The sequence below is a fragment of the Rhinopithecus roxellana genome, chromosome 10, assembly GCF_007565055.1.
Source record: "Rhinopithecus roxellana isolate Shanxi Qingling chromosome 10, ASM756505v1, whole genome shotgun sequence".
Classification (NCBI taxonomy): domain Eukaryota; kingdom Metazoa; phylum Chordata; class Mammalia; order Primates; family Cercopithecidae; genus Rhinopithecus; species Rhinopithecus roxellana.
The window spans coordinates 103,522,626-103,546,132 of record NC_044558.1 but is presented as its reverse complement, the minus strand read 5'-3'; the positions used below and the strand labels follow the sequence as shown (position 1 = coordinate 103,546,132).

At 54.1% G+C, this 23,507-nt stretch overlaps 1 protein-coding gene across 1 annotated transcript; it reads right to left on the bottom strand.

Annotated features, from left to right (window-relative positions):
• Positions 1-3,851: 3,851 nt before the first annotated feature.
• Positions 3,852-4,613, bottom strand: LOC104662507. The gene is given in 3 exon segments (XM_010363522.1): positions 3,852-4,242; positions 4,244-4,580; positions 4,583-4,613. Coding segments are annotated over 3 exon segments (759 nt in total).
• Between the last annotated feature and the right edge of the window lie 18,894 nt (positions 4,614-23,507).

Here is a 23,507-nt window from a genome sequence, read left to right as displayed (position 1 = left end):
TCTGCTGACCCACCCTGGTCAGACCCCGGTCTGGGTGGAGCAGCCACAAGACATATGTCGGTCTCAAAGGCTCCTCTCCTGCGCTCCTGGGGAACAAGGCGGTAGCGGACCCTGCTCTTTTCCTGCCTGGGCCACCTTCTTCACCAGGTGAATGCATCTCTTTAAAGCCTGTGATGGAGGATGGAGGCTGGGGAATGGGAATGGGAAGAGGACTCCAGGGAAGGAGAAGGAGGAGGAGAAGGCCCTGGCCTTTGGAGCCCAGTGAGGTCCCATCCCCTGTGAAGGCTGCACTCACCCTGAAGTGTGCCTGTGCCCGAGAGATTTGTTTCCACGTCGGGGTCTCACCTGGCCGACTTCAGGAGCCTCCAGGTGAGCCAGGAAAAGGAACCTGTCATGTAGGGGATTCCCCATCCCAGTTAAATACTTCCCTCCCCCATATCCCGAGCTGGCACTGGGGCCTCCTGTCTACGTGGTGGGTGTTCTCAAGAGGGGAACCTCCTCCACTTCCTGCCAATCATATACTTTTTAAAAACAAATCCACAAATTAAAACATTTTGACAAGCTGAGGAGCGGTGCGTGTAATGCCCGATGAATGAGAAAAGAAACGTGAAAAATTCATGCCTTATTTCACTCTGTGTCACAAAAAAGAATGTGTTGCTCAGGCTCATAAATTTTAGAAAGGAGTTTTTGCTAAAAAACAAAAATTGCAACCTTCAGAAATGTTGTCTGCTCCCACGGCTCTGAAACAAAAGCACGCTCTCCTCCAAGCAGGAGAGAGCCCAGCTCTGCTCCCGGGATCACCCAGGGCTTTCACCCCAAGTAGTGGATCCTGTGGGACCCTTAGCACTGGGGCCCTGGGGCACTGGGTGCTGGGCCTGCGTGGATTTCCCAGACTTGCTAGAATTCCGTGCTTTGGAGCAAACTCCCTCATGCAGGGGAAGCCGGAGGAGAAGGCCCAGGGAGAATGGGGTGTAGAGAAACGACAGGTGCCCCGTCCTGGGGGAATCAGGAAGGGGTACTGCAGCCCCTGGTGTGACCTTCCCCCATGCACAGTCCAGGCCCCCCACGGCTTCTGCAGGGCCCACCTCAGCTCCGGGTCCGGGCTGAGCCAGCGCTCTCAGTTTCTTCAGCTGTGAAATGGGTTGCTCAACCCACTTGCAGGGTTGTTGAAGCTCAGGCCATATCCTCCGGGACAGTCAGTTCTGGAAGCCACAGTCTGTTGCCTGCAAATGTGCCCCTCAGATCGCCTTCCCGCCCACAGCCCCTCAGCCCACTGTGGTACCAAGTGGCCAAAGTCTAAGGCCATACCACCCTGAACACCTACAATCTGTCTGATTTCGGAAGCTAAGCAGGGTGGGACCTGGTTACAACTTCCATGGGAGACCAAATGGCGAAGGCGCTGGGCTTTCTTCCTCAAACCCCACGACCACAGCGCGATCCACAGGGACACTGTTGGAGGCCACGGGGCTCAAGGCCTGTCCCGGACCCAGCACTTTGGCGAAGGCAGTGGGGATCCCGGTTGGCCGCCCAGGGCCACAGTCCCTCCCAGAGCCGGACGCGGACGGGGAGGGAGCTCTCCCAGGAGCCTCACGCGGGACACTGCGCACAGCCCCTCCCCGCACACGCGGCTACTGATAAATGGAGACTTGACACATTCGTGGGTTCTGTTTTCCCGGGAGGGTCGCTGGGACCGGTGTGAATTCTCCCGTCTCACCCCACAAATCCTACTAACAGGCGTCCGCGAGCTTTCCCGTCTCGACTTCGGACAAGTCAATTGTGCTTTCTCTTTAAAATGACAAACAGCGCGAGCTTCTGGCGCCCGTGTCAGACTGGAGTAGAGACGCTGTCCCGCGGGGAGAGACGCTGACGGTTGCGAATTCTCTGGAACCCCCAGCGGCGCTGACAGCCCAGCGCGAGCCCGCCCTGCGCCTCCCTCCCCGGCTTCAGGTCCCGCCTCGGCCCTGCCCACCCGGGGCTGCGCTCCTCGCGAGTCTGCGGCCCCCACGCGGCCCTGGGACCCAGCGCGGGTCCTCTGCGGGCGCCTCCAGCCAGCGCCGGGTCCCCGCCCGGAGGACGCGAATTCGTGTCCTTAAGCAGGTGAAGCAGGTGCAGACAGAGATGCTTCCTGCCCTCCCCACCCGCTGCCCGCGCAGCAGCCACCGAGCCTGGACCTGCGGCTCCCGAATGCACGAAGTCCACGCTCCTGCCCGGGACCCTGAGTCAGGGCCTGTCCCACCCGCCGCCCCCTCTACGGCCCTGACCCCTCCTGGGCACACCGGGCCCTCCCCGGAGGCGCCTCAGGCTCTGCCCAGCGGTTCCCCATCCCGCGCTGCTTCCTGCCCTCCGTGGGGGCCGCTCCTCACCCCGCAGGCCCCGCTCAGAGGAGCCCCGCGGCTGCAGAGGCCCCCGCGGCTGGAGAGGCCCTCGCTGGTGCCCCCCAGATGCCCACGAGGTGCTGCCCGGTTCTTCCCTTCCCACCCTCCACGCCTCTGGCTTCATCTCATCCCTTCTTTAACGGATATACTTATTTCAGGAGAGCTCCAGGAGGGCAGGGATTTTCTTTCGCCTTTGGATCTGCAGAGCCCAGAACAGCACCTGGCACCTAGTAGGTGCCGCAAGAAACACCTGTTAAAGGAAGGAAGGAACGAACCAACGAGCATTGCAGAAGGATTAAATGAAAGATCAATTCATCCCATGTCATGGTAATAGGCACCCTGTTTCCTCCCAGCCCCGAGACTGGAGAGTTTGTTTTCATCCTCCTGTTGTCTGACACAGCACAGAGCAATCCTGAGACACAAAGCAGTCAGCCTTTCAAATTTTTTAATAAACATGGAGTCTTGCTATTCTGGCCAGGCTGGTCTTGAACTCCTAGCCTCAAGCGATCCTCCCTCCTTGGCCTCTCAAAATGTTGGGATCATAGGCATGAACCACTGTAACCCGCCTCAAGGCAGGCTTTCTAAGACACAAGATTCCATGTGTCAACTGTAACCATGGAAACCATTCCTTAGTTTATTGTCACCGCCATTCCTAACTCTGATGTGAAAATCCCTGCTTTCCTCAACATAACCCAGTTAGGGTCGCACTCATCACGGGGCCCCCATTGCCTCTGGCGCACCCCACGACTGACATCTGCGGGGCCCTTCCTGATGGGCTTCGAGTTTCAGCTTCTGCGCCAGGCCTGCCTTTCTGCAGGGGCCGAGGTGAGGGTCCTGTGTGGATTGGACTTTCTGACCCCCCGCTGCTGCAGAGGGGCTGTTTCTTCCGTTAAATCCCTTGTGCCCGAATCCACCCTGTGTGTTCCCTTTTCTCAGCAGGACGTTTTAAAAGCCCAGACCCCCTCCCTGCAGAGCAAATGTCCAGGCTTCAGTGGTCACTGTCACATCCCAAGATCCCGCTTCATCAGGGGCCACTCTTGAGACTGGGCTGAAGCCCCCTGTAGAGATGAGCTTGGTGGGCTCAGGTTTAGGGAACTTTGAGGTTCACTACCCTTAGGAGGGGAGCCCTCTCCAGTTCTCCGCAGTCCCTACCACTCCCTATCGTCACCCCCGGGAACCTGCACTCCCACGTTCTGCCTGGGCCCTGGGGGCATTTGAGCCCTGGGCCCGTCCTGAGTCGGTTTTGAGGCTGGGCTGTGTGGAGCCATGGAAGGCTGTGGGCATGGGGCCAGCTCACTGCTGGGGGCCTGGTTTTCTCACTGTACAGCTGTGTGACTCAGGACCCCCTCCCCCCGTCTCTGTGTCTCAGTGATGACAACGCTGGCCGTGTGGGTCCTGGTGGGCCTTGAGTTAGTTCCTCTGCTCAGACCTGAGTGCTTAGACCTTGCCCCAGCTCTGCCCTGTGACCTTGGCAGGTCACCCGGGGCCAGCTTTCCCATTGGAGTGTGGGGACTGGAACCAGCCACTCCCAGGTCCCTCCTCTGAGGTCTCTCTTGGCACTGGTCCTGGGGATAGGGCTGCAAGGGACTCTGGCCTCTCTCTCCCCTCTCGGTCCCACTTGCCGTTGTCCTGCCCCCTGAGATGAGGGCATGGACGGCCGGGTACAAGACGGGGCAGGCAACCTTGCAGTGGTGGTAACCCTGTGCATTAAAGCTGGGCCTGGCACGTGGACCTCCTGTGACCTTCCCCACAGGCCCGTGAAGCCGAGCTCAGCACTGCCCAAGACCACACTGTCCACGTGCAGTGGAGCTGGGGTCCAGGCTGCCCACCAGGGCAGTGACTGCAATGGTGGCAGCAGGGGACAGTCAGTTGTAAGCTCAAGCCAGGCGCTGCACTGATGTTGAGGGAAGGCTCCATGCTTCCCCTTCCCACAGCTGCAGCGAGGCCTAGGAGAGCGGGGTTGAGTCCTGGGGTGCCCCTGGGCTGACAGGCCCTGCCTAACCTGCTCCCCCAGTTCCCCAGTCCTGCTCCAGCTACCTCCCCTCCTCTCACTGCCCCCTGGCCCACTCCACTGCAGTCTCAGTGCCTTCCCAGCCTGGGCATCATCTAGTGGGTGGAAAGTGAGGGCCCCAGACTCTGTGTCATCCTGGGAGGACCCCACCCCTCCCATGGCTTTGAGCCCATGAGATGGCCTTGGACAAAGTGCAATGGGCCCTTCCTCAGACACAGTGTGGCCATCTGCTAGAAACTGCCCAGTGTGACTCTGATGACTGTGATGTGAATCCTACAGTGGGAGTACAGCAGTGCACAACCTGGGCTCCTGCACCTGGCAGCCGTGGCTCCTCCTCCTCTGCCTCTTCCTGCTCCTTCATTCTTCCTCAGAGCTCTAATTGTCACTGAGATTTTATGTTTCATTTAACAAATGTCTGTCTCCCTGCTTGAACAGAACCTCCATGAAGGGGGAAGGGAAGAGTGTCTGTTGTATAAAAAGTTGTATTTCAGTGCATAAAACAGTGCCTGCCTCAAAGGGAGGGCTCAATAAATATCTGTTGAATGAATAATTGCCTGGGTCAGCAAATGAATGACTGAATGAATGATTTCCCCTTCCCCTTGGCACTATCTGGAGTCCCCAGGACAGGCGTGGGCAGCAGTCCCTGGTCTGTGGCCTGTCCCACTAGACTCGGGGTCTGATGCTTGGTCTGGGTGGAGATCACCCACCAGGCTCCCAGATTGATCCTCTGCTCACAGGAAGCTGCGTCCAGCCCAGCTGCCAGGAGCTCACTGCAGGGTGGAGAGAAGAGCAGGGACGATCTGTGAGTGCCTGAACAGTACACAGGAGCCGAGAAGCTGCTGCTTAAAATGCAGGTGTTGAGGCCAGGCACGGTGGCTCACGCCTGTAATCCCAGCACTTTGGGAGGCCGAGATGGGCGGATCACGAGGTCAGGAGATCGAGACCATCCTGGCCAATATGGTGAAACCCCCATATCTACTAAAAATCGAAAAACAAATTAGCCGGGCGTAGTGGCGGGCACCTATAGTCCCAGCTACTCGGGAGGCTGAGGCAGGAGAATGGTGTGAACCCAGGAGGTGGAGATTGCAGTGAGCTGAGATCACGCCTCTGCACTCCAGCCTGGGCAACTGAGTGAGACTCCGTCTCAAAAAAAAAAAAAAAAATGCAGGCATTGAGAGGAGTTTCACCTCCTTTTTTGAGTTGAATATGAGATTTCCGAGCAGCTGTGACAACTTGGGGCAGTGGAGACGGGGAGTCCACTCCTCAGTCAGATGGAGGAGGGGGTCCCCCTGGATCTCCTCTCGGGGCTCGAATCCTGATACTTCATCTCTTCCCACCTGCCCTGGGTGTATCTGGAAAGCTCCTGGGAACAGGGTGGGTCCTTGTTTTAAAGGTTATAAGTCGAGAGCACTCACATAACTGCCCCGGGACGGCTCTGACGGGCCTCAGTCTGCTTGTGATGTCACACAGGAAGCCCCTGGGGACCAGATCACTGGGCGCCACAGGCTCCTTTGTGAGTCCAGCGTCGTTTCCTGCGCAGTGACCCAGGCCGGGTCCCGGTGGGTTCTGACTAGGGGACAGTGGGACTCGGGGTTGGGGGGCCTGTGTGAGTCATGGCTTCACTGTCCACTGTGACTGGGACCCCCAGGGGGATTTCTGGGGCACGTATTCACCTACTGCACTGGGGTTTCTCTTTCAGAATCACAACACCCTGGAAGGCAAGAAATGGGGAGCTGCATCCACATCCACAGGGTCCCGCCAGCCCGGAACATCCCCGCTGGCCTGGAATTCCACCCCACGCGCCCCGCTGATCCTGGGCCCGTCCCTATGACCAGGAGATGGAGTCCGGGGACTCCCCAGGCCTGGGTCACGCGACTGCCCTAGGAACCTGGTATCAGGGAGCAGTGCTGTATGCACCCCCAGGTCCACTGAGAGTAGGGAGGGGGCTTCCCCACAGGTAGGTGTGGATGGAGGGTGGTCCGAAGATCAGGAGACGGAGCCCCACCCCTCTTCTCAGGTGAGCAAAAAAAGCTCTGAACAGTCAACTGAACTACTTAGGGCGGTTGGCGGGAATCTAACCAGGTCTGCCTGACTGTGTGTCTGCCTGTGTGTCTCTGCTGTCTCTCCATCTATCTGTCTGTCTGTCTGTCTGCCTGTCCATGTGTGCCTGTCTGTCATCTGTCCACTCATCTGCCTGTCTGTGTGTCTGTCAGCCTGTCCATCTATCTGTCTGTTGTCCATCTCTCCATCTGTCTGTCTGCCTGTCTGTTCTGTCTGCATAGCCCCTGACCTCACACTCAGGCTGCGTTTGCAGCAGCCATTTCCCATCTGAGTATCTGTGTCCTCGCTGAGTTGGAGGTAGGAAGTCACATTGACGTTCTGTGTGTGTGTGAAAGTAAATAAAATTACAGACACAGGAGGAGCAGACCGTCTGCTTCTTAGAGATAATGAAATGACTTCTGGCCATGAGCAAAGTGGACACACTGTCTCCGGGGTCAGCAACCCCCTGCTGGGCCCCAGTCCCTTCTGTGTCCTGGGGTGTGAGGTTCCCAGGAGGCCGTGGTCAGTAGAAAAGGGTCCTGTGAGTGAGCCGGGGCAGACAGGAAGCCAGAGCTACCCAGGGAGTCCCAGGGGGGCCACTTAATCATGGAACTCATCACAGAGGGGCTGGAGGAGCTGCAGAAGAAACGGGGTGGGGCAGTGACCCCGAGTTAGGCATCAGCAGGAAGCCACTGCCATCCAGGGCTGCAGGGGCCGGGAAGGGGTGAGCACAGCCAGGGGCTGGGCGGCCAAGTCCAGGGCACCAGGCACAAACGTCCCTGTCCTCTCCCTGTGGAGCCATACCGGGTGTGCTTAGTTCCTCCAGCAACGTGACATGATGGCACAGTGAGACGTCGCCCACCAGGGAAGCCCACGGAGACTCAGCGCCCAGAGACTATGGGACTGGTCACGGGGGCACGTCTGCTTGGCGCGCACAGACATTCCAGATCCCCAGAAGGCAACGGGCTCAGGATAGACCACATGGTTTCCATAGGAGTTTAGACACAGGAGCTCCTCACTATTGAGGGAGGCTGTGTGTCGGCGCAGGGAACTGCTGCAGTCAGATTCCCAGACACCAGCCAAGGGCACCCTCACCAGCAGGCCTGTCCCAGGACCATAGGCTCAGGCCTGCCAGGTCGCTCTTTCTGGGCACTTTCTCAGGAGGTTGCTCCAGGGCAGGATGGAAGCACAGAGCATCCGGGGCTGTCACATGATCCTGGCTGAGCATTTAGACCTCCAGAGAGGAGAGCACAAAGGTGGAACAGGAAACCCGGAACTCCCTCCCAACAGACACACTGACTCCCAACAGCAAGGCCCAGAAGCGTTTCTGAGGCAGCTACAAAGCCCTGTGAATTGATACCAAGTGTAAGAAGGTGTCATCTGTGACACCAATGACATAAAGCTGGGGGTTGTATAAAGGAGTAGAGGTGTTGCATGCAGTTAGAGTTGTTACCAGCTTAAGATAGATTGTTACGAGATGTTTATGCAGTCCCGATAGTAACCACAAAGAAAATACCAACAGAAGAGCTGCTTCAAGATGAAGCTGAACATATATCTCCAGCCGCTGGATGCCAGAAGCTTATTGACGTGGTCGATGAACACAAACTTCACACTTTGTATGAGATGCCTGCGCCACAGAAGTTGCTGCTGATGCTCTCGTGAAGCATGGAAGGGCTCTGAGGTCCGGATCAGTGGTGGAAATGACAAACAAGGGCTTCCCATGAAGCAGGTGACTCTACCCATGGCCATGTCCACCTGCTACTGAGTAAGCAGCATTCCTGCCATAGACCAAGGAGAACGGGAGACAGACAATGAAAATTTGTTCACCGTTGCATTGTGGATGCCAATCTCAGCATTCTCAACTTGGTTATTGTTAAAAAAAAAAAAAAAAAAAAAAAAAAGGAGAGAAGGACATTCCTGGACTGACTGATACTGTGGTGCCTCACTGCCTGGGGCCCAAAAGAGCTAGCAGAATCCACAGATTTTTCAATATCTCTAAAGAAGACGATGTCCAGGAATATGTTGAAAGCCCTTAAATGAAGAATGTAAGAAACCTAGGACCAAAGCACCCGAGATTCAGTGTCTTGTTACTCCATGTGTCCTGCAACACGAATGCTGGCATCTTGCTCTGAAGAAAACAATGTACTACGAAAAACAAGACAGAAGCTGCAGAGTAGGCTACACGCTGGCCATGAGAATGAAGAGGCCAAAGAAAAATATCAGGAACAGACTGCCAGGAAATGCAGACCCTCCAGTGGTGAGCTTCTATTTCTAAGTCTGCATCCAGACAAAAATAAGATTTTTTGAGTGGCAAGTAAGATCATACCCTTCCAAAAGAAAATACTTACAGAAGAAGCACAAAAGAAAATGAGAAAGAAATCAAAGCAGCTCAGTACAAAAAAAAAAGAAAAGAAAAGAAAAAAGAAACACCAAGAAAGGCAGCAAGAGAGGAAAACAGGAAAAAATAACTATAAGACAAACAAAACAACCAAATAGCAACAGTAAGTCCTTCCCATCTGTCATTAATGTAGACATAAATGGGTCAAACTCCCCAATCAAAAGACATAGAGTGACTGAATGGATAATAAGATGCAGCTACATCCTGTCTACAAGACACTTTATTTTTTTTTATTTGTACAAATTCATGGGGCACATGTGAAATTTTATTTCACGTATATAATGCATAGTGGTCAAGTCAGGGTATAGGGTGTCCATCACCTAAGTGCAATATACTTTTGTTAACTATATTCACTCTACTCTGCTATCAAACCTTGAATTTATTTTTTGTCTTACTGTTTTCTATACCCTTCAACCAACTTTTCTTCATCTTCCTCCTCTCCCTACTCACCCTTCCCAGTCACTGTTATCTGTCTTTCCACTCTCTACCTCCATACCACTTTAGATATAAGGACATACACAGGCTCAAAGTGAGAGGATGGGAAAAGATACTCCATGCAAATGGTAAACAAAAGAGAGCAGAGGTGGCCACACTCACGGCAGACAAAATAGACATCAAGTCAAAAACTGTCACAAGAGACAAAAAGGACTTTATACAATGATGAAAAGGTAAATTTACTGGGAAGATATAGCAATTATAAATACATATGGACCTATTAACAAAGCACACTAACATGTAAAACAAACTGACAGAACTGAAGGGAGAAATACACATCAATGCAGCAGAAGGCTCAATACCCCATTTCCAACAATGGATAGATCAGCCAGACAGAAGAACAGGGAAGGAGAAGACCTGAGCAACAGTATAGACCAATTAGGTCTGACAGACACACACAGAACACTCTCCAGCAACAGCAGAACACACATTCTTCCCAAGCACACATCGAACATTCCCTAGGAAAGATCATATGTTAGGCCACAAAACAAATCATAATAAATTTAAGAAGACTGAAATTAGGCTGAGTATCTTTTCCAACAACAGGATGAAACTAGAAGTCAACAACAAAAGGAAAATTGGAAAATCCTACAAATATGTGGAAAATAAACAGCACACTCTTAAATAATCAATGAGTAAAAGAAGAAACACAAGGGAACTAGAAAATATCTTGAGGTAAATGAAAATAAAAACACAACATACCAAAGTTATACATTAGGTACAAATATACAGTACTGAGCAAAAGCAGTACTAAGAGGCATGCTTACCATGGTGAATGCCAACCTTAAAAAGAGAAAAAGGCCGGGCGCGGTGGCTCAAGCCTGTAATCCCAGCACTTTGGGAGGCCAAGACGGGCGGATCACGAGGTCAGGAGATCGAAAACCATCCTGGCTAACACGGTGAAACCCCGTCTCTACTAAAAATACAAAAAAATTAGCTGGGCGAGGTGGCGGGCGCCTGTAGTCCCAGCTACTGGGAGGCTGAGGCAGGAGAATGGCGTGAACCCGGGAGGCGGAGCTTGCAGTGAGCTGAGATCCGGCCACTGCACTCCAGCCTGGGGGCAGAGCGATACTCTGTCTCAAAAAAAAAAAAAAAAAGAGAAAAAAATACCTCAAATCAACAACCTAACTTTACACCTCACAGAACTAGACAAAGAACAAATTGAATCCAAAGTTAACATAAAAAAGAGATAATAGAGATTAATGCCAAAATAAAATAGAGAATAGAAAAACAATAGAAAAAATCAGTAAGACTACGAGCTGTTTTTTGAAAAGATCAATAAAGTCAAAAACACTTTATTACACTAAAAAAAAGGAAAACTATTCAAATAACAAAAGTCAAGAATAAAAGAGGAGACATTACAACTGATGCCACAGAAATAAAAAGGATCATAAGAAACTAGCATGAACAATTATATGCCAACAAATTGGATAACCTGGAAAAATAAATAAATTTCCAGAAACATCCAACCTACCAAGACAGAACCATGAAGAAATAAAAAATCTGAACCAACCTGTAACTAGTAAGGAAATTGAATTAATAATCAAAAACATCACAAAGAAGAAAAGCCCAGGACCGGATGACTTCATGGAGAATTCCACCAAACATTTAAAGAAGAACCAACGCCAATCCTTCTCAAACCCTTCCAAAAATTGAAGAAGAGGGAACACTTCCAAACTCATTCTATGAGGCCAGTATTACCCTGATACAAAAATCAAAGATACTACAAAAAGAGAAAATTACAACACCAAATATCTGATGAATATTCATGCAAAAATCCTAAACAAAATGCTAACAAACAAAATTTAATAACAGATTAAAAGGATTACACATCAGCCAGGCATGGTGGCTCACACCTGTAATCCCAGCACTTTGGGAGGCCGAGGCGGACGGATCACAAGGTCAGGAGATGGAGACCATCCTGGCTACCACGGTGAAACCCTGTCTCTACCGAAAATACAAAACTTAGCCGAGTGTGGTGGCGGGCACCTGCAGTCCCAGCTACTCGGGAGGCTGAGGCAGGATAATCGCTTGAACTCAGAAGGCAGAAGTTGCAGTGAGCTGGGATCATGGGGCCACTGCACTCCAGCCTGGATAGCAGAGCGAGACACCACCTCGAAAAAAAAGAACTAATAAACCAATTCAACAAAGTTGCAAGATACAAAATCAACATGTAAAACTCAGTGTCATCTCAATACGCTAACAATGAACAATCTCCAAAGGAAATTAAGAAAACAATCCCATTACAACTCCATCAAAAGAAAAAAATTCTCAGGAACAAACTTAACCAGAGGCAAAATACTTGTACCCTGAAAACTACAAAACGCTGTTGAAAAAAGTTAAAGAAAACACAAATCAATGGAAAGATATGCTGTGTTCATGGATTGGAAGACTTAGCAGCGTTAAAATGTCCATACTACCCAACGCGATCCACAGATTCGATGCAATCCCTATAAACGTCCTAACGGGACCTCTTGCAGAAATAGAAAAACTAGAAAGCATCCTAAAATTCATATGGAATCTTGAAGAACCCTGAATAGCTAAAACAATCTGGTAAAAGAAAACCAAAGATGTGTTACGAAGCTACAGTAATCAAAACAGTATGACATAGGCATAAAGACAGACATACAGACCAAGGGAACAGAATAGAGAACCCAGAAATAAGCCCTCACAGGTGTGGGCAAATGAACAGTGTGGTGTTCTTCAAAAAATCCCTATGATCCAGCAATCCCACTTCTGGTTATTTATCCAAAAGAACTGATCACAGGATCTCAGAGAGATATCTGCATACCCTCGTTCACTGCAACCTTGCTCACCATAACTAAGAGGTGGAAGCGGCCTAAACATCCTTTGAAGAGTGAGTGGACAGAGAAAGTTTGGGATTATACACAGCAGAATCCTCTTCAGTCTTCAGAAGGAAGAAAATCCTGCCATGCGCTACAACATGGATGAATCCTGAGGATATGATGCTAAGTCAATAAGCCAGTCACAAAAAGATGAACACAACATGATTCCACTCACGTGAGATTCCTAAAGCAGTCAAACTCTTAGAGACAGAAAGAATGGCTGTTGCCAGGGACAGAGGGGTAGGGGGAGGGGGGGATTGCATCAGAAATGGCGAGAATGGCAGTGGAAACCCTGCCCCGACTCTGCCTGGACCCACGGGTGCTGGGCGTGACGTGGAAAGTGGGGGGCGGGAGGGTGAGCGTCCCAAACGCCTTGTTCCTTCCCTGCTCAAAGCCTCCGAGGTTTCCCTACATATTCAGAACAAAACCTGGGTCTGAGCCTGGGACACAGAGGTATACACAGGCCCTGCAAGTTCAGCTGCTCTGACATCCTGAATTGATGTTCCATGCCCTCCTCCAGCAGGTGCCCCTGCTGTGCCTGGAACACATCAAGTTCCCCTGACCTCAGGGCCTTTGTACCCCGTTCCCACTGCTGGGAAGGCCGTGTTCCGAGTGCTCACACAGCTCCCCGTCTTCATCGGGCATCTGTCCAAATGTCACATCCACGTCCCTACTCTGAGCGAGAGGTCACTTTACAGAGGGGCCACGGAGCGTGGAGGGTGGGCACCTAGCTCCTCGCCTCGGCCTCTCCTCCTCGCTGGCTTCAGGCCACAGCCCGGTCTGAGCTGTCAGCATCCCCGCACCACATGCCGGCCCTCGGATCCTGGGCCTCAGTGAGTCACAGATGCTGTCCTTGCTTTAGATGTAGGGGTCACTTGTGGGGAAAGACTGATTTTAATTATGAGGATCGTGTGGGGAGAGGCTCACAGCGTGCAGCGTGTGGACACCAGGATGGAGGAGGAGGAGGGGCAGACCCAGGGCCTGTCTCAAGTTCACTCCTGTCAGGGGCTCCCAGGCCAGAGAGGGGGCAGTGGGTGCTGGGGCTGACCAGTCATGAAACACAGCTGTTGTCATAAATTAAATCCTGTAAACTTACAATGGAATAAATTGTGTGAAAACGAATGGAATAAACTCTCACAGTGTCCCTGTGATGACTTCACTACATTCCACCGTGGTCTCCGCCCTCAGGGTTCCTGGCGTCTGTGGTGTCTGCATGGTGGAAACGGTGGTGCTGGGCTGCACGCCTCTCCCCAGCTCTGTTCAGAGACCTCCGGTGACAGCTTGAACCAGTCATGGCGAGAATACTTAAACAGTGGCAGTCATCAAATGGTGCAAATGAGGGCCTAATTTATTCTTTTGTTGAATTTCTAGATTTAAGAAAGTACAGAAGAAACATGTTAATCGTGCAGATTCAGATTAAACATGTGTTGTGTCAGTAGCCAACACACTGTGAGTGGCACAAAAAAATGAGGAAATGTTCTTCCAGTACAGGAAAACCATGAACCATTTCCTTTTTTTTCTTTTCTTTTCTTTTTTTTTTTTTTTTTTTTTTTTTTTGGAAACAGGGTCTCACTCTGTTGCCCAGGCTCAAGTGTGCAGTGGTGCAATCTTAGCTCACTGTAGCCTCAACCTCCAGGGCTCAAGCAGTCGTCTCACCTCGGCCTCCTGAGTAGCTGGGACTACAGGCACACGCCACCACATCCAGCTAAATTTTAAAAAATTTTTTTGTGGAGACAGATGGGATTTTCCCTCTGTCTGAGGCCTCAAACTCCTGGAATCAAGCGATTCTCCCACTACAGCCTCCTGAAGTGCTGGGAATACTGGCGTGAGCCACACACCTGGCCTAAAAGTGATTTTCTGACTAAGTGAGGAAGCTGCTCACTTCATTGATGACAAGTGGGGCTCCAGCGTCAACTTCCGTCTGACCTGAGCTGATGCATGTGACATCATCTCACTTAGGTCAGTGTAATGAAATTACAGCCCACACGCATGTCAGAACTGCACCCATTTGCCAGTTCTGCGAGTCTCTTGCTGAATCTGACAGTGAAAACATTTACTCATTGTCTATCTTGGCCAAATCTTGCTTGATTTGCAGCCACAGTGTGTCAGCCTGGGTTCCATCAGGAGAGAGAAACCCCACAGTGATTTGAACCAGGCAGGTATTATTTAATGGTTTGTTCAATTTAACAGAGGACTGCAGAAAGGAGGAGTTGAGGATTAAGGAGTACAGAGAACTCCAAAGAACATGAGAAAGCTCACACAGGTGCGGGCACTGAAGAAGCCCCAGCCCAGCACCACCCTGCAAGGGAGCCCAGCCCGGACCTGCCAGTCCAGCCACTGGAGCTGGTTTAGGGACCGGAGAGCAGCACCTTTCCTCCTGCCAGGCCTCCTCGGCGCCCTCTGCTGACTGTGCTCAACACTGCACCGGCTGACACAGGAGAGATGCTGCGGGGCCCAGACGCATTTCCACCCAGCAGACAACACAGGACAACTTTGGAACCCAGAGGCAATAAATCAATAGCCAGCACCCAGAAGTCAACTAGGAATAGAATAGTTCAGTAAGAATCAGTGAGAACATCCTGCAACAACCACTTGCAATTTGGAATTCACAATAAGGGCGTGGTGTATTTCACTATTCAAAATCTGGGTGCTGCAGAGCCTTTGTGTCAGTAAAAATGAAAATCTGTGCACACGTGTGTGAGCATCCACACATGCCAAGAGATCCCGTTGTTCAGCCTCTGCCAGCACACCACTGGTCATGGGGGGAGGTATCCACACATTTCTGCCATCTTCCTTCTCCCCTCTCCTCCAGCCCCTTCTTTTCTCCCTATGATTTATTTGCAGAAGGACAGGGCTGTGCCATTTGTCCTGTGAGTCCCCTGTCCAGATGGTGCTGATCACATCCCCAGGCATCCTTGGTGATGCTCCTCCCTTCCCTGCATTTCATGTAAGTTCCGGGGTTAGAACCAGCAGCTTGATTTGATGGCATTTCCCTGTAGTTTGCTAGGAAGGAAGGTGAGTCATTCCTCAGGGACACACAGCACCCGGAACCCTCACTCCCAGGGTCGATGAAGCAGTCTGGTTCTGTGTGAAGAGCCCGTTGTTGGTCCTCGTCCCCAGGCCTGGGCACGTCCCACAGAGGAGAGAGGACGGGGCCTCCCCTGGGCTCAGACGTCAGAGGAGAGAGGACGGGGCCTCCCCTGGGCTCAGACGTCCAGGACGGGCTCCCACCCCCAGCTGCCTCTGATCCCTTCCGGAGGGAGAGGTGAGTAGATGCGGAATAACAGGGCCTGGGCTCTGTTTCCCCTTTGAGTTCCTGACGAAGGGTCCCTGCATCCCCTAAGCTCTAACTTACCTGGTGCCTCCTAACTTTCCCTCAGGGTGGCCCAAGTAAGTCAGAGGCCCAAGCACATTCTGTTTCCAGTGCTGAATGGAGGGTCCTGTGAGGTGCTGATCAGTCCCTCAGCAAGGCAGGCATGGGCTGGCTTTGCAGGGCGAGAGCTTTTCCCTCACAGTCCACGGAGGCTGAGTCCACAGTGGCCATCCAGCCCCTTCCCCCTGCAGGGAGCCGGGGCCCTAGGCTGATTCCTGCTGACCCCTGACTTGGAGACTCCCAGCCTGTGGTCTCCATCTGATCCTTCTGGGGGAGACCCTGGAGCTCTGGTTTCCAGCTCCAGCACCTCGTCCTCACCCCACATGCATCGTTTCCCACAGCCATCCCACAGGGGATTTCGATGCCTCTCCTCTCTAATGCTACCGGCCTCAGTGACCAATTGTCCAACCCCATGGGTGCAGGGGACACTGGATCCCAGGGTGTCAGGGGAGCTTCTCATCATCCCCCACTGCCTTCCTTTCCCGCAGCAGATTCGGGCTCTGCATGGCCCTGCAGAGGGGTTGAGTGTAGTCATGGATTTGGGAACCCTGAAGGGGGAATGTCATTGTCCTAAGGCTGGGAGACAGGCTGGGTATGCAGGTGTGCATGTGGCATGTGTGTGTACAGGTGTGCATGTGGCATGTGTGTGTAGAGGTGTTCACATAGATGTGATGTGAGCATATGTATGCAGGTGTGTGTGCAGGTGTGTGTGTGCGGGTGCATACATGCATGTGTGTGGAGTAGTGTGGATGTTAGTGTGCATGTGTATCTGTGTATCCATGTGGGTGTGTGGATGTGTGCATCTAGTACACATGAATGTGCAGACGTGTTTTCATGTGCATGCGTGTGTATGTGTGTGCATGGATTGATTTTGGTTGTGTGGATCTGAGAGGGTGTATGTGTGTGTACATGGGTTATGTGCAGGTGTGTATTTGAGCATGTGTGTACACACAGGTATATGGGATGTATGGATGTGAGTGTACATGTGTGCATATGTGTGTACATGTATGTGTTATGAGTATTTGAGCATGCATGTGCACACAGGTACCTGGGATGTAGAGATATGAGTGTGTATATGTGTACACATGTGCTATGTGCAGGTGTATACTTAAGCATGGAAGTGCACACGTACATGGGGTGTGTGAATATGAGTGTATGCATATGAGCAAACGTGTTCTGTGCAGGTGTGTACTTGAGCATGCGTGCATAAGTGTGCACACGTGTTTGTTGTGTGTGAGTATGAATGCACATGTGTGTTTATGTGTGTGCATGGCATGTGTGTGCTGTGCATCCATGTGGGTGTGTAGCTGTGTGCAGGTGTGTGCAGATGTGTGTTTTAGTGTGTGCGTGTGTGCACATGTGCATTTTGTTTAAACTCAGGGGGAACCTGTGGTGAGAGGCGTCCCCACACAGGCTGCTCCCTGCTGAGCTTACTCCAGACGCCCTAGGCCTCTCGCTGGGGGAGGGGGGCTCAGGGCCTCAGGGGCAAAGGCCCAGGTCACATCAGGGTCACAGCACCAATGCCCAGGGCTGGGTGGACGTGACTGCCAGTCCAGCTGAGCTGGTGGGAGCTGGGTCACTGGGGAGCGGCCCCCAGCCTTGACTCTGACAGCCAACTGTGGCCGGGTGCGCCTGGGGCTGCCCGGACTTCTGGTTCTCCAGGAGGAGGTGGAAATCCAGGTTTTACCTGGAACATCCCGACTTTGATCTACTGGCAACAGACTCAGAATTTCACAGGACGACATATGGACCACATGGAATGTCCCAGGCTGGGTGGAGCCCCCGCCCCACTGGCTTTCTCAGGACTAATGGTGGCAGCAGCTCACAGCCCTGAGGCAGGAGCCATCCATGCTCAGAGTTTTAAGCACTTTTTCTCATTTTGTGCTCCCTGGGAAGTGCAATTTAGAGGTGTTGGAACCCAACAGAAGGACTGACTTGGGGGATTGGCCCAAGGTCACCTGGGCTCAGGGGCGGGGCCGGGATGGACTCTCCTGGACTCTGTGCTGCAGCTCCCCCAGCCCCTGCACTTCACTGGCTCCCTGCCTATTGATTCATAATGCTAATAATTATTAGCGTAGTCATCATCGTTATCAGACGCCAGTCCAGCGCTGCTTCTGGCTGGAAGGTCTGAGGCTGTGCAGGGAGGAGGGAGAGGCCTCTGTCTTCCTCCCTTCCCCACCCGCCTCCCCTGGAGAGCAGGGAATGGAACAAAGTGTCCCTGGAACTGACTTGCACCTGCTCAGAAGCTGGGGATGAGCTTAAAACTTTCCTTGAGGAGCTTGAACACGAACTTGTCCTGCCACGGTCAGCATGGGGACCCTGCTGTCCACACCTCTGGGGACCCGTCCACACAGGCATCTTTCTCTCTGTTCCAGGGGGACCGACACCCTGGGCCTCTCCTCTGGGGTCTCTCGCCACTTGGAGGAGAGGTGGGCTCGCCGCGAGCTCCCATCAGCTGCTGCTTTTGTTGGGCTGCCTGTGCCTTCCCTTTTAAGTTACAATTCACATTCATGGTGTCTGTGCACATTCCTGGTTCCAATGTCTTCTGCAGAAACTCCTTACCCTGTAGTCTCCCTGCCTTGCTATGCTGTGTTAGTGATCACCCACAATGACGGTGACAGGTTACATTAAAGTCATGGAGAGCAGAGCTCCTTGTGAGTGAGTCCAGGATGCTCCACTTGGCCGGTGGATGGAGCAGCCACAGTGTAGGACTTCTGGGGACAGCTGTCTCTTCTCTCAAGGTCCTGGCTCAGTCTGGCTGCTGGATGCCCCATTTTCCCGTGTGTGTCCCCAAGGGGCCTCTTCCAGGACTGTCCCAGATGAGAAGGCCTCCTGGGCCCCTCCTCCCTGCTCCCCAGGGCGACTGCGAGCTCTATGGGGCCCAGGACGGCCCCACAGGTTTCCCCGCAGAGAACTGGGCAGAGACTGACCTCCACAGGCACCCTGGGCCCCTGACCATTTGACGCTGCTCACTCTTCTCCAGACACTCATCCGACCTGAAGTCACTGGGTGCTGGTGCCATGGCGACTGGTGCATAGCAACCCACACATTCTCCATGCCAGGGCAGGTGGCTTTATTGCTCTTAGGCTGGGTTAGTGACGGCAGCACCCGGGACAGTCACTGTCGAAGCCGCCTGGAACACAGGGTCTGACCGTCCAGGAGCAGCCATGAGAGGACAGCCCCGAGCTCTGCACAGAGGACATGAGGTCACACATTGAGACACGATGGCACCAGTGTCCCAGCTCTGCACAGAGGACATGAGGTCACACATGGAGACAAGATGGCACCAGTGTCCCAGCTCTGCACAGAGGACATGAGGTCACACGTGGAGACACGATGGCACCAGTGTCCCAGCTCTGCACAGAGGACATGAGGCCACACGTGGAGACACGATGGCACCAGTGTCCCAGCTCTGCACAGAGGACATGAGGTCACACGTGGAGACACGATGGCACCAGTGTCCCAGCTCTGCACAGAGGACATGAGGTCACACGTGGAGACACGATGGCACCAGTGTCCCAGCTCTGCACAGAGGACATGAGGTCACACGTGGAGACACGATGGCACCAGTGTCCCAGCTCTGCACAGAGGACATGAGGTCACACGTGGAGACACGATGGCACCAGTGTCCCAGCTCTGCACAGAGGACATGAGGTCACACGTGGAGACACGATGGCACCAGTGTCCCAGCTCTGCACAGAGGACATGAGGTCACACGTGGAGACACGATGGCACCAGTGTCCCAGCTCTGCACAGAGGACATGAGGTCACGCGTGGAGACACGATGGCACCAGTGTCCCAGCTCTGCACAGAGGACATGAGGTCACACGTGGGGACATGATGGCACCAGTGTCCCAGCTCTGCACAGAGGACATACAGTTACATGAGGGGACACGATGGCACCCACACCCCGAACTCTGTACAGAGGACACACGCGTCACACATGGGAATACAATGCCACACATGCCCCATCTGTGATCACTGTCACCTCCCAGGCATGGCCTCCCTGAGGACAACAGAGTGGCCTGGGAGGAACATGCAGTCACGTCTGCACAGCCCGTGTGGCTGGTGGCCGGCACGTGGGGTGGGTCAGGTGAGAGTCACCCTGGGACCCAAACCCCCACAGGCCCCCCAGACCCAATCCCCAATCACATAGAACAAGCCAGTAAGCATGTGTCCCGGATGAGCCAACCGTGCTCTCCCCACTCGAGATGTGGCTGCCCCGCAGGGGTGGGTCCCAGGGGCTGACTTGAGTTGACCAGATGGACTCTGGAGCAGGGCAGCAGCTCCGCGCTGGATGGAGTTCAGGGTTTGGTTGGAAGAAGCTGGAGCCAAGAGATGACACTGGGAAGGGGGCTCCCGGGAGGGCCTATGAGAAGGAGAGAAGCGGGAGGACACGTATTGCTGGGGTCCAGGAGCAGGGTCCTCACGGGATGTAGGTGGCCAGCTGGGTCAGGAGCAGGAGGTGGGGCGGCAGCTGAGGGGCGTCTGCTGTGGATGACGGGGGCCAAGGGAAGAAGAAGGGAAACGTGGAGGGAAGCAGAGGTCAGTGTTGAACCCTGAGCAGGGGGTGGAGGCCAGGGAGGGGCAGGAGAGGTGGGTCTCATGGGAGGAAAAGGAAAGGGGAGGGGAGGTGCGGGGTCTGGACTGTGGGACGTGGGCTGAGGGGCGGGAGCGTAGGGAGGGGACGCAGGGGTGCCTGACCTGGAGCTCCGTCCCTCCAGCTGGCCGGGCAACGGGGCTCCAGAACCCACCTCCTGCGTGTGTCTCAGGGAGGCTTTGCAGCAGCGGGAGAGATTTAGGATCGGGAAAAAGGGAAGATTCACAGCGGAGCTTCAACGCAATCAACAGAAGCGTCCTGGGTGGGGTGAACAGCAGCTCCCAACCCCGCGTGGCTGAATCACAGTAGCACTGCCCATCATGACCGAGAGCTGTGATGCGTCCACGCCGCCTTCACAGGACTGCGTCGTCCCCCTCACGAGGCAATCATGTCAATACGACAGTCATCTGCATTTTACAGGTGGGTAAACTGAGGCCAGAGCCGCACGGCTGTGGGGTGGCCTCCAGGCGCAGGCCCGCCTGACCTGGAGCTGAGCTCTTGCCTCTGAGGCTCACCTGGGCTCAGTCCCCGAGACACGGGTCGCGCGGCACCTGCCAGGGCTTCGGGGTTGAGACGGCTGCAGTGGACACCAGGTCGGGGAGTCCTGCCCGCCTCTCCCAGGAAGCGCCGGCCCCTTTCCCGAATCCCAGCCTGCAGGGCTCGTCTTCCAGACGCAGGCGCCCCGTCCGCGAGGCTGGGAGCGGAGCCGCCCTGGCCCCGTCCGTCTTGGTCCCCGCAGGCTGCCAATCACACGCAGGAAAACGGCCTCAGCCTCAACCCGGCAACGCGCTGCGGTGCGCGCACTGCAGGAGACAGCGGGGCTGCCCCGCCTCAGCGCTGGGGCTGGGTCCTGAGTGCCGGGGCGGACGGAAGCCCCTCGGGAGTCCAGCGGCCTGGGTCGTTGCGACTGAAGTCCTCACGGTGAAAAGACTGAATTTTTCACTCAGGTGTGAAACAGACCAGGGCTTTCAGCCCTTCGTCGGCTGCGTGTGCCTGACGCACGCGGCCAAGGGCGCAGCACACACGCTCCTGGGCGCGGACGCGGACTCTGACCGGCCCAGAAAGGGTCCCTGGGGAGTGAACAGAGACGGCAGCCCCTGAACGCCGGGACGGAGGCTCTGCTGGGAAGGACCCGCCCCGCGGACACGAGGCCCCGCCCCAGCCCCCCTCCCTCCCACGACGCTCTTGGCTCTCCCTGCGGGGCTGCCCCCCCCACATCCAGTCCCTGTGGGCCGGGTGGGGCCCTCGCCTTGCCATACACGTGAATCACGCGATCGGGGCCGCATAGTAAGGGCACAGCCTCCCTAGGACAGCACCCTGTGGGGCAGGGGCCACATGACCCCATCAGGGCCAAGCAGAGCAAGATCAGGACCACTGCAGAAGCTATTGGGGAAGGCGTGTGCTGCTTCCTAAGCACAGGTGAGCTGGGAGGTGCTGCAGCATTGATGGGGTCACAGTCAGAGGGGATTCTGGAGCTCCCAGGGGACAGCATGTGGGGCCTGAGATGGAAACAACACAGGAGGGAAGAGCTAAGGGCCAGAGAGAGTGCAGAAGAGAGCAGGGGGGAGAGAAAGAGAGCGAGAGCAAGAGAGAGAGCAGGAGAGAGGAGAGAGCAGGAGAGAAAGAGAAAAAAAGAGGCCGGGCGCGGTGGCTCATGCCTGTAATCCCAGCACTTTGGGAGGCCGAGGTGGGAGGATCACGAGGTCAGGAGATCGAGACCATCCTGGCTAACACGGTGAAACCCCGTCTCTACTAAAAATACAAAAAAAAAAAAAAAAAAAAAAAAAAAAAATTAGCTGGGCGCGGTGGCAGGCGCCTATAGTCCCAGCTACTTGAGAGGCTGAGGCAGGAGAATGGTGTGAACCCAGGAGGCGGAGCTTGCAGTGAGCAGAGAACGCACCACTGCACTCCAGCCTGGGAGAGAGAGCAAGACTGTCTCAAAAAAAAAAAAAAAAAAAAAAGAGAGAGAGAGAGCAGAGAGCAGGGAAGAGAGAGAGAAAGAGTGAGACCAGGAGAGAGAGAGAGAGAGAGAGCAAGGAAGAGCAGGGGAGAGACAGAGACAGAAACAGAGATGGAGCGATAGAGAAAGAGATGTCTCTAGAGGCCAGAATGCAGCCAAACCTGAAACCAGCTAGAATAACCTAGATTTCCTCACTATGTAAGCCAACACATTCCCAGGCATCTGCTGATTGGCATCAGGGTTTCTGATGCTTCGCAGAGAACTGCCCCCAGCTATTCACCCTCTCCTGACTGTGGACGGCCAAGCCAGGCATTTGTCCTGCCAGCTGTGACCCCGGCCCTCCTCTCTGGTGACACAGCGAGTTTGAATGCAGCAAAGGTGAAGTCATCCACCATCAATTACTCTAATGACCTTTCATTTATTAAAAAGTAAAACATTCCCAATCTGTGGCACTTGGGTATTTAGAAAAACATTACTTGTCACACCAAGAAAACCGCGGTGACACAATGGTGTGCTTCAGCGCTGTGGTGAAGAGCGGAGTGAACCCAGCTCTAGTGCTGGGCTCTGGTGCTGCCTGAGTGTGTTCTCACCACACGTCCTTGTCTTATTCTCCGGGGAGAGCCCTGACTTCTCCAAGGGAGCCACGTGCCCCTCTATCCTGCTAGTTAGGACATAAATGTCCCTGCTGCACCCGGGGCTGCCTCCATGGTAATGCTGACGCCGGAACCTCGGGTGAGGGAGGGAGGCTCGGAAGGGCCTGTGTCCCGAAGCCTGGACCTCGCGGCGCCCTGCCTGTGGGTTAGTTTCTGCATCAGTTGCTGATGTCCGTCTCTGGCACTTCCCACCAAGGGCCTGAACCTGCACACCTGGGCTCAGTCCCCAAGACACGGGTCACCCGGCACCTGCCAGGGCTTCTGGGTTGAGATGGTTGCAGTGGACACCAGGAGAGTCACGGGTGATGGTCGAGAACTGCCCAAGAACAATCTTAATCACACACCAAGAGCCTTGTCATTGAAAGAGGGTGACATCAGGTGGGGGTTCCCCTTCCCTCCCTGGGAAGGGCACGCAGAGCTCACTTGTGGGTGCTGGATCCTCGTGGCCTCCTCTGCTTCTAAAGGACGGGGGAGGCAGGAGAACAGGTGGGGCCTAGGCTGGGGCAGAAGGAAGGTGGAACAGACCCCATGACCTCCAGTGGGGATGGGGCAAGGGAAGAGGTGGGGCCCAGACTGGAGGAGGAGGAAGGTGGAGCAGACCCCATGGCTACCAGGGGATGGGGCAGGTGGCTCTGGGATTCCCCACTCCCCCAGGCAGCCCCTGGACTAACACAGTCGAGGGGGTAGGGAGGGAAGGTGAGAAGGGGAAGGGGAGGGGAGAAGGGGGAGGGGAGGGGAGAAGGGGGAGGGGAGAGA